This window comes from Chionomys nivalis, chromosome 17 (assembly GCF_950005125.1).
Source record: "Chionomys nivalis chromosome 17, mChiNiv1.1, whole genome shotgun sequence".
Classification (NCBI taxonomy): domain Eukaryota; kingdom Metazoa; phylum Chordata; class Mammalia; order Rodentia; family Cricetidae; genus Chionomys; species Chionomys nivalis.
Window position 1 is genome coordinate 20032138 of NC_080102.1, and position 11215 is coordinate 20043352.

Consider the following 11215-nt stretch of genomic DNA (forward strand, 5'->3'; position numbering starts at 1 on the left):
GTGTCATGGAACAGTGGTGGTCAGTGAGGCTGTAAATTTACAACATTTGGTTAAAATACCCAGAACCGTACTGGGTTTACCATCCAGTAACAGACGCCCCGCTGGCAGCTCAGCAGATCTTTAGCTGTCGTCAGGAGAGAATGCGGTCAGGTAGAAAACCTCAGGGTCTAGAAACTTCTTAAACAGACCTGCTTCCAACAACCTATGAAGAAGAGCCAGCTCCCTGCCTTCCTGGGAGCTGCCCTTCCCTTCTGCGCTTCCCTGCCCCTTGTGGTCGAAGTTAGTTCTCTTCTGCGCCGCTCTCCTAATCCCCAGTCCAGCACGTTGCAGATAGAGGCCTCCCCAGTGGTTCCTTTTCTCCGCAAACTGTAGTGTCTTCCGAGACTCCGCTGAGTACTCAATAAGCGTGAGGGCTTCACTTAGCCTTGGCAGGAGGCTCAGGAAACGTACAGACTTTGAAGGAGACACAGCAAGGAGGTTAAGAGTTTCTTCATCAAATGGGGCAAAATGTAACCCTTTAAAGCGAGCGTTAAAGTGCGGCAACCTGTGCAAAGTGCTAAGCACAAGGACCCCGGACCCCTACCCCAGGCCGCAACTGATGCCAATCAACATTACCGTTTCAATCTAAATCTTCTAATCCCCAGCGTCTAGCCCTTGGAGATGCTTAATTAGCGTCTATTGAATGGCTGGAGAATTAATGAATTTATTCTTGGGCTTGACCTGGTTTTAGAAAATTGTTCAGCATAAGTACAAGAAAGGACTTTGATAATAGGTATCTGTGTTGAGTGAGGATCCAGGGACTCCAAACTGACCTGGTTTGCGAAAGAAGGGGAAAAAAAAACCCCCAAAAAACCAACACACACACACACACACACACACACAAAACTTAACAACACAAAGTGTGATTGCAAGCTGTTTCCAGAACTAGTTTCAAGAGCACCCAACTCATACTGCAAGAACGCACACACACGATCTTGTCCGGGTGCAGGTAGTATCTATCCCTGGCTGTGGATAGAATGTCCCCAATACCCTGGACCGCACCGGCATCCTATACCCTAGGGCGTGTACTGAGGTGGGAGGGGACAGGAATCTGGCGGCTGCCACGTGGGCCCCTTCCGCCAGTTCCCCACATCCTTTGTTTCCCACCGGCCGGGGCTCAGGAAGCTCTTTCTGCGAGTCACCGCGAAGGGGCGGCCCAGGAGCCTGGGGAAGCTATTTCCGTGCAATCCGGGCGGGCGGCAGGCGCGGGAGGGGGCGTGGAGGTGGAGGCAGAGCAGAAGGCCCAGTGTTTGCTTTTATTTCATCCAACAGAAGGTTCTATTTGTGGAAGCGAACAGACGCTAGGGATTAGAGCTGGGAGGAGGCAGGAAAAGGAAAAAAAGCCACATTCACTACCACGCACAGGTCTTCCCCGGAACTACCGCGTGGGGGGTGAATGACTGATAATAGAATTCATCACCTTTCCTCTCGCCCCTTCCTCCGGCTGTAGCCGCGACTCGGCGGCGCCCACAGCTCCACCGGGAGCTCCCCAAGTGTAAAGCCGCGGGGAGGTCCCACCGGAGTAAAGGCGTGACCGCTGGGTTGCAGCCAGCTGCCGGTGCGGAGCCCCGAGGTGCGCGCGCCGGCCGGGAGCTTGCGATCCATTGTGTTGTGTGAATGATGCGCGCGCACCAATCAGCAGTCGTTTCGCCCCCGCCGCCCCGCCCCTCCCGCCCACTTCCCCGGGACCCTGACGTCACGGGAGCGTTTCCTCCGCCCCCTCCTTCGGCTAACAGCGCTGAGCCCGCGGGCTTGCGGTAGGGTGCGCGCCGCCTGCTGCCCAGCCTAGCCCGTGGGGCGTGTGCGCGCGCCCAAGACGGCACAGGACGATCCCACCTGCGCCCAGGCGCGCGCTGTCGGGAGCATCCCCAGGCCTCCGGCCACCCCCACTGTCCCGGCTTCCAACTCCATTACCCCTCCCCCAAGTCTCCTCCCTCCGCTCCGGTGACTGTGAGCCGGGCGACGGGGCCGGAGTCGTCGCAGCCACCTCATTGCACAACCCGGCTTCCCAACTGTTTACACAGCCCGGCCTGTGAGTGAGTGTGTGTGTGTGTGTGTGTGTGTGTGTGTATACAGCGTGAGTCACCGGGAGGCGGAGGAGGTGGAGGAAAAGGAGAAGGAGTGCACTGGCCAGGATCAGTGCAGCGCACACACTCATACTCAGTCACTCTCTCTGAGCGCGTCTCGCTCGCTCACACGCCCGGAGCCCAGAAGCGCGCAGGATCCCGAGCTGCGCGGAAAAGTTGTGCCGGCTTTTACTCAAGACTAATTGCTTTGGGAAGTGCGTTTGCTCTGGGAAGCCGCCGAGCCTGCGGAATCCTGTCTTCGAGGCTCAACACCCGGGAACTCGGACCGCCTCCACGTCCCGGACTATCCACAGTCTCGGCAACAATAGCGGCCCCCGCCTCCAGCGAGGTGCCCGGACCTGGTGCTTGCGGGGGTCTGGAGACCCCACGCAGTTCCCACTCTCGGACGCGTGACCAGCGTGGTCCTCGTGTGCAACGCCAGCTTACAGGAACGGCTCTCGTTTTGCTCCTCTTGGGGGCCGACACAAGCTCCATCTGCAAACTCCATCCCGAGGGCTGGAAGAAGTCGCAGCGCGGATCCGGGGATTTACAAAGCCGGGGCCGCTCCGGCCAGGGCCGCGATGCGGGTCGGTCCCGTGCGCTTTGCACTCAGCGGCGCCTCACAGCCCCGGGGTCCGGCTCTACTATTCCCCGCTGCCCGGGCTTCCCCGGCCAAACGGCTGCTGGACGCGGACGACGCGGCGGCCGTGGCGGCCAAGTGTCCGCGCCTTTCTGAGTGCTCGAGCCCCCCAGACTACCTCAGTCCCCCGGGCTCGCCCTGCAGTCCGCAGCCTCCGCCCTCTGCGCAGGGGACCGGCGGCAGCTGTGCGAGCGCACCCGGGCCCAGCCGCATCGCCGACTACCTGCTGCTGCCCCTAGCTGAGCGCGAGCATGTGTCCCGGGCGCTGTGCATACACACCGGCCGCGAGTTGCGCTGCAAGGTAAGCATCCTGGGGCGGGGGTTGCTGGCCTGGGTGGTCTATAGAAGTGCTTGGGTTCCTGCCCACCCGGATCACGCTCCGGCCAGCGCTTGGGTTTGGCAGAGCAGACGCGGGCGTTGAGTCTGAGAAGGAGGGATTTTGGTCAGCTTCGTCTTTTTGGAGGTTGAGGGGGTTCCTGTGGAGTGTTAGGGTGAAGGTTCGGCGGTCTAGAGGAAGTGCAGGGTTCATTTCTTTTATCTCTGTTCTTTTCTTTGGCGCTCAGAGTTGCTAGCGCGTGGCGTTCCATTTAAGTCTGAAATTGCAATGGATTCCAGGGCCATGCCATTGCCCTGCTCTCATCCCCCCCCCCCCACCTCCTCCCCCTGTCCTGGAAGGACGCCCTGCAGTGGGTGCCTCCTTGGGACTTGGAGCAACTGGCAAGCTCTTTGCCGGAGGTTCACGGACACAGGCTGTGCATAGACGGTGTGGGGCTTTTACCCAGGGAATTGAGACTTGAACTCCCGCTGGGGCCAGAATACAGTCCACCCCAGGGAGCGGTGGGAGGGGGGCCTTAAGCTTGGGAGGGGCTTCTGGCCTGTGTAGGAGTGCCGAAAAGCTCTCAGGGACTCTCTTTAGTTTGGGACCAGCAATTTTCATTGCAACATTAGGAGGAATACAACACGAGACGGGATGATCTAGAGCGGGTAGCCGAGGACGGCTTGCGCATTCTGCGCTTTGTGAGGCGGACACTCACACCTCCGGCCCACCCAGAGCCCCACCGACTCCTTTCATTTCCCCGGAGTAAAAGCAGCTCCTGGGTTTTCAGCAACTCACCTGAACTCCCCCCTCCCTGCTTGCTGCTGCCACCTACTGTCCACCCGCGTGAAATCTCAGATGGATGGTTAAGCCCAGAGAAAGAAACTCTTCTTGGTGGATGAGAACAGTTTCGAGAGAGAAACTTGCGGAGGGGTGGATGGGGCGGGCGGAGAGGACAGCAAAGGGATTCCGTCCCCCCCCAGTTGGTACCAGAGCAGCTACCTCAGAGGTGGGGTGGGTCTGGGTCATTGTGCAACCCCTTCCAGTTCCTCCGAGCAGATGATAGCTGGATCCAGATGGTGACAGCCCGTGTGTCACCATTTCCAGTTGCGTCTAGGATATGAGTAACCAGACTGAACAAAAGGTCCTTAAAGAGACCAGGCTGCAGCTTCTTAGAGAATTTGCTACCCGTTCTGGGGGTGGGGCAAGTAGGGCGGGGGGGGGCGTGTAAACAAACATGAGAACGGCCTTTCAGAGGTGTCCATCCCCTCCTGTGAGAAGGTAACTCCAGGCTGCTTCCACCTGAGTCACAGCCATAAGCAGGTTGCTTAAGGCTGCCATGTCAGTCTCTCCCTCCCAGTCATCGGTTCCTTCTGACTAATGACAGCTCTGCATGTTTGCTGCCCCTGCTTCCCCTTGGAGGCTGCAAAGTCACCACATTCCTTGACTGTGCTGTGCTGAGCCTTCTGGGTTTGCTGGGGTCCATTCCCTTGACTACTGACAGCCTACTGTGGTAGGAAGAGCCACATCAGGGAGCTGGCCTTGACTCCCAGGAACTGACAGTCCCCAAAAGACAAAAGGCTTTGGAAAAGACATCAGGCTTTGGAAGATGCTAGCCCAGATCCCGAGGTGTGACTGGTTTTAAGATTATTATAGCAGTGGAGCTGCTTAAGAGGCAGAGAGAATGGAATATCCAAAGGTTGAGAACTTCAATCCAGCTTCATATAGGACTTGGGGGGCAGCTCCTGACTTTCCGGCCCCCCTAAACAGACTGCGTTCTCTCTGCAGGTGTTTCCAATTAAACACTACCAGGACAAAATCAGGCCCTACATCCAGCTGCCATCGCACCAAAACATCACCGGCATTGTGGAGGTGGTCCTCGGGGAGAGCAAAGCCTATGTCTTCTTTGAGAAGGACTTTGGGGACATGCACTCCTATGTGCGGAGCCGGAAAAGGCTTCGGGAAGAGGAGGCTGCTCGACTCTTCAAGCAGATTGTTTCCGCCGTTGCCCACTGCCACCAGTCGGCCATCGTTCTGGGGGACCTGAAGCTTAGGAAATTTGTCTTCTCCACGGAGGAGAGGTGAGCAGCTGCCACAGCACCTCCTGTGGCCTTTTGGAACCAAAAAAAAAAAAAAAAACCAAAACAAAACAAACAAAAACAAAACAACAAAAACCAAAGATACAGGTCATACAGTTAGGTGTGAGCCAGCCAAACTCAAGGGCTTGGGTCTTCCTGGTTTAGCATTAAGTTCTGCTTCTGGAAATTCATGGTCAGGCTTGGTTTATTGTCTGCTCTGTTGGTGGATGGAGTGTAGTGAAGCCTAGAGACACCCCGGTGCTTTTGTGGATACTGCCTGTTGACCAAATGCCCTTCCTACTTCTGTCCCAGGCGCAGGCTTATTTCCCCTTGTCAGAAAGGTCAGTCTTCTGGGGGGAAAGAAAATACTCCTAGAGGTGGTCAAGTCCTTGCTTCCAGCAAGTGGCTCTTGTGTACCTAGAAGGCATTACAGAGCTAGTTAGGCTCTTGTGTTTGCAGGATTCCAGCTGTCCCTACCACACTGCGTTCCTGCTTTGTTTCAGCCTGCCCCCCACCCCCATACCCCGTAATAGTTTGTTCCCATTCTCTGGTGAGTTTTTAGTAATCACATCAGCTCCATCTTCAGAAAATAACCACATTGAATAATAAATGGAAGTTGGCTAGCATGCCCTGCTAAATATAGTTCTTGGCTTACCTCATCAAGGACAAGATGTGCTTGATAAGGGACTGGGGAGACATTGAGATTTGAAGTGGAGGTTTCACCAAGAGAATTTCGGAACCTATGTGAGACAGACTGTATACTCCATTCTGTAGACATACTACATCTGTGGTAGGAAGATGGGAACTGTAGAATTGTCCTGTGGGAGTGAGTTACTTTGTTGAATATAGTTACACAGGACTTAACCCTACCTGTTCACTTTTACCTTAGCTCCAGATCCCCCTAAAAAGCCCAGGCTGAAGTCCTCCAAGTATGCATTTGTATCTGACCTCGCACTAACTATTGAAACATCCTGATTAGCAAAGAGAAGCAAACTGTTTGCTGTGAAGAAGTGTCCAGTTCCTGGAATGTGCTTCTTTGATAATAGTGATGCCCCCTTTTTTTTTTTTTTTTTTTGAAACATGTGCTGCACACCTCCTCACTGGCTTTTGAAATCTGCATTGCACAGGCCAGTGTCATGGGCATAGGGTTTGGTAACCCGAGGGTTAAGCAACGGCAGGCTGACGCTATTCATGTAACCAGCACAGGTGCAGGGTTTTAGTACTACAGGAGCCAATCAGGGGCAGACAGTGTGGGTTGAGTCATATTTTCCGTTTACAGAACCAATGGGTATTTTACATAACAGGGAGGTCATGCTGAGGACACACCGAAGTTAGCACATGTATGCTACACTCCAGGGAACAGGAAGGCTGGAAAAGAAAAAAAAAAAAAAGAAAGAAAGAAACCACCAGACCTTTGAGAGGAAAAGGAATTGACCAAACACTTGTGTGTAACTTCACAACAAGTGAATTACTGAAAGAGGCCTCTTTCTCCGAGAAGCAGGCACCGGATATTAGAGGTGTCCCACATGAGGCTGTGGGGGACCTAGGAGATGTGGGTGGCTGGTTCTATATGCGGAGGCACCTGCAGCTTCCTAAGCGGTCCTTTGGCCAGAGATCTTCTAGACTACAGTTTCTTTCCGTTTTAGTCTTGGGTTCTGTGTTTTCCTTCACATCCTCCAATGACTTCAACAGAGACTCTCATATAGGATAAAGTGTACATTGATCTGCAGCCCTGGGGTGTTTCAGGGCCCCATACTCCTCAGATCCGTCAGCCTCTTGTGTTTCTTCCCATAATTTCTCTGTCTTGGCTAAGTGTTCTTTACAGGGAAACAGCCCCAAAAACGCAACCAAGCATCTCCTCGCCTCTTCCCCACTATAGTTATTGCAGATAGGACTCAGGTGAACAAAATTTTCTTAATGTGGGCAGGAGTGTCACCAGCCTGGGCAGTCAGTGTCATGGTGAGAAACTAGTGACCTGTAGGATACATAGGCCCTACCTAAGGAAGGAGGCTACAGACGCTTGTTCTTCTCTGACAGCTTTTGTAGAACATGTCAGTCTTCCCCTGAAACCAGCTCTCCGTTCTGCAATGTGAACTTTGTCAGTTGCGTAACCCTATTAGGATATCTCTTACAAGCTCTAGCATCATGAATATTATTTGTGACTTTGCATCATACCCCTCCGCCCCGGGCGCTCTCAATACTTTGCAAATATTTATTGCAGTTTGTATTGGTTTGTGAAATCGCTAGTCTTGGATGCTTGCAGGCCAGCGCTTACTAGATGAAGGGGTAAATGGCATTCCTGCGGCCTTGGCTGTTAGTGCCTCTGGGCACTGTTATTGGGAAGGCCTTGTTTTCCCGTGGCAGCTGATCTGAAAATAATCACTTCATTTCCGTCTCCCACAGAACCCAGCTTAGACTGGAAAGTCTGGAAGATACACACATAATCAAGGGGGAAGACGATGCGCTCTCAGACAAACATGGCTGCCCAGCCTATGTGAGCCCCGAGATCCTCAACACTACTGGGACCTACTCTGGAAAGGCGGCCGATGTTTGGAGCCTTGGGGTGATGCTCTATACACTTTTGGTTGGACGATACCCCTTTCATGACTCAGACCCGAGTGCCCTTTTCTCCAAAATCCGCCGTGGACAGTTCTGCATTCCCGAGCATGTTTCCCCGAAAGCCAGGTGCCTCATCCGCAGCCTCCTGAGACGAGAACCTTCTGAGAGACTCACAGCTCCCGAGATCTTACTCCATCCCTGGTTCGAGTATGTCTTGGAACCAGGGTATATTGACTCAGAAATAGGAACTTCAGACCAGATCGTTCCCGAGTACCAGGAGGACAGTGACATTAGTTCCTTCTTCTGCTAACCCCCTCCCCCCAAAAAACCTCAGAAACCTCATAATTCTCACACATGGCATTTCCATTTCTAATGACGGGCAGGCCCTCTTACATGGTGCCAGCCAGATTTGGGGACGGAGCACAATTGTCCCCATGGGGCTCAGTGTGGTGCTGCCTCTCTGGGCCGAGTGACTTCATTTGAGCAGAACTCACTCAGATTAGCTGCTCTGCAGAGGTGTCCTCTTCTCGATGAACCGTCACACCTGTCCCAGCCTCGGATACGAGGGAGTCCCATGTTTGGAAGCTAATGGAAGAGTATGGCTATCCCACGTGGTCGGGGTGATGAACTCGAACATTTGAATGGGAAAGGAAGCATATCACACAGTGGCATTTTAACAAGGTGGCTGATCGGCCGGGGTGACAAACCTGCCGCCTTTGGACTTGTCTTTGAAGGTTCTACTTGCTGCTGAAGTTTCTCTGACCAGAAGTTTTTCTGTTTTGTTTTTACCCTCGCCCTTGCTGTACACTCTCCTCTGACTGCTCCAGGGTTGGAACAGACTGAGAAGCTCCAGAGCCTGCCTGAATCCAGACTCTTTTCCCCCCAGCGTTTGCCAAGACCTCCTATGCAATAATATTGCACCCCTCCCGCCACCCACCTTGGAACCTGTCCTGGGCAGCCATGAAAACACTCACGAGCTAATTGTGGAAAAATATTGGGAGATTCAAACCCTCGGAGCTCAGTCAGACAGCAATGTTTTCTTAAAAAATTAATTTGATCCCTTGGTATCTGTTAGCTCTTGAGCCGCTCGTCAAACGCAGCATTCAGCTTTATGCCTCACCCCAAGACCGTCTCGGGGTGGAACGTTTGTGTCTGAGGACAGGGGTGAGGAGATTCCCATCCTGTTCTCTCTGGAGCATGTGTGAACCATCTTTGGGCTTCAAAGAAAGAGAATTTGAGATAGTCTTTGGAAGCTTGTCAGACTAATATTCAGAATGAAACTGGACACCGCTGTCCCATGAGTATGCTGGGTCTCTGGCATCCAGGGTCTTCAGTTTCCCATGGGCTCTTTGGACCTCGTGTGTTGTGTGGCTTGTGACTCCATCCTGATGCTGTCTCTGGCGTGACAGACTGAACCTCGAAGACATAGCCGGAAAGGACTTTAACGTTCTTCCCATGCAAATTCTGGCTTCTAACTGCCTGTCGGAAATCCCCTGCTTCGGCATCCACAGGTGGGAACCCAACCTCGGCCTGAATGCTTCTGGAGATGGACACTTAACTCCCTGCAAGAAACCAAACTTCTCTGGGGAAGCTGCCGGAAGTCGCATTAAAAAACAAAACAAAACAAAAAAAATACAGATGAAATAGCAGTCACTGTCTGGGACAGTGCTGACACCAGGTGGTTAAACGGGTAACAGAATTACTGTATTTTGAGAAATGGCCCAGAAGCAGGCAGGTGTCTTCAAGGGCTATGCCTAGGCAGACTACTAACATTGTGAGAATGCCGTGTATACCTCACGTACCGTGTACTTTATATTTGTATATACATTTTACCTTTTATACATATGTGCAGTTGTTGTCGTTCAGCTCCAAGGCTCGTCTTGTCGTCTGTGTCTGTCTGAGGAACCTGTGTGTCCAGAGCCACTTGAAATGTGAAGGACTGCCTGTTCAATATGACCTTGACAGGATGGTGGGACTCTGGGAGGAGCAGGGACAGACCTCGGTTGGGGTTGTCCAGCTCTTGTATCTGTGATCCCTGGCTGAGGACTCGGGCCTGGCCCAGGCATTCGCCTGGACAGCTGGAAACACTAGGTGTCCTGTGAGCATGTGGAAAGGTGATAGTGGCACACTGTTGCTGACTTGTAGAGAACTTTTAATAAATCTGGTTTCGTAAAGAAGTGTGGTGAGTCTCCTTCGTAGGCACTCTGCCTCCTGTAGCTGGTCCAGGCCACAAAGACAGGGCCTTTGACTTCAGGGGCTTAGTGTCTCACAGAAGACAGAAGAATGGTTTGGGTTTTTTTTTTTTTTTTTTTATTTTTGACAGTAGTCCTTGATGACAGGTAATTTAATTTGCTGTGCAGACTGAGCTGGCCTTGAAATCACAGAGATTAAAGGCACGTGCCAATATGCTTGCCTGGAAGCTGCTTTTTGTGTGTGTCGTTGAGCATGTGTGCTTTAGTGGGCAGGACTCAGATGCGAAATGCGGTTTGTGGGTGCTGTGAGCTGGGTTGGAAGCTTTGGAGGGAGCATAACATGCATTTTGGGGTTGAAGAACTGGCTGACTTTTGACACGCATGGACGATTGACATCTGTCTTGTCATCCTAATACTTTGGGAAGCTGAGACAGGCAAGCCAAGAGTTCAAGACCAGCCTGGACTATATAGCAAGGGACTATATAGCAATTGGACAAAAAACAATGAGAAGAATTCTCTGGCTTTTAGTGTTAGGGACATGGAGAATAGAGAAAAGCTCTGAATACCCCACAAGAGTGTCACAGGGTCCCCAACAGAATTTCATGACCTTCGTTCATCTTGATAGAGAAAGGGTCATGTAGGTTCCAGAAGACACCTGCCCCTCCAACTTTAGACCCAATTATAATAATAATAATGATGGCATTTCTGCCCACTCTGTAAGTATAAACATGAAAACAAGGAAAAAACTGCTTAGCAAACATGAGCCGGGGTCACGGAATTAGAAAAGATGGCTAAACTAGGTTCTTAGCGTCACTGCGTCTTTGAAATCTCTTTTAAACAAAGCAAATCAGACTGATTAAAACTGAGTGAGCAAGGAGGCGGGAAGGGCTCACATGTCTCCTCCCCAAGCTGAGGCCCTACTGATGGCTGGGGCCCCATGCCCATGGACAGCACAAACTGGAATCTGGGCTATAAGAAAGTTGGGAGAGCATCGGGAAGGCATTGGTGGTAGATCTAGGAAGAGGGGAAGGAGTGGGAGGCAAATATGATCAAATATATGCAAGTCAACTATGAAATTCCCCAAAGTTAATAAAGACGTTTTAGAAAGTAAGCAAAGCCTCAGTGCTGGGGAAATGACTCTTGGAAAATGCGCGCCTGCTACCAAGCCTGACAACCTCAATCTGATTCCCAGCATCCACCTGGTGAGAGCAGGGAACTGACCTGTAAGTTGTCCTGTAAGTGCTGTGCGAGCCCCCATACCACCATGTACTGTGAATCCTCAGAAAGAGAAAGTCAGATCTAGCACCTAAGACAGGACATGGGTG

General features: G+C 52.2%; 1 protein-coding gene across 1 annotated transcript; it reads left to right on the plus strand.

Annotated features, from left to right (window-relative positions):
- The first annotated feature begins 1830 nt into the window (after positions 1–1830).
- Positions 1831–9862, plus strand: Trib1 (tribbles pseudokinase 1). The gene is made up of 3 exons (XM_057792677.1): positions 1831–3046; positions 4850–5142; positions 7543–9862. The coding sequence occupies exons 1-3, from the start codon at positions 2687–2689 to the stop codon at positions 8006–8008; spliced, it is 1119 nt and encodes a 372-aa protein (XP_057648660.1). The 5' UTR covers positions 1831–2686; the 3' UTR covers positions 8009–9862.
- Positions 9863–11215: the final 1353 nt, after the last annotated feature.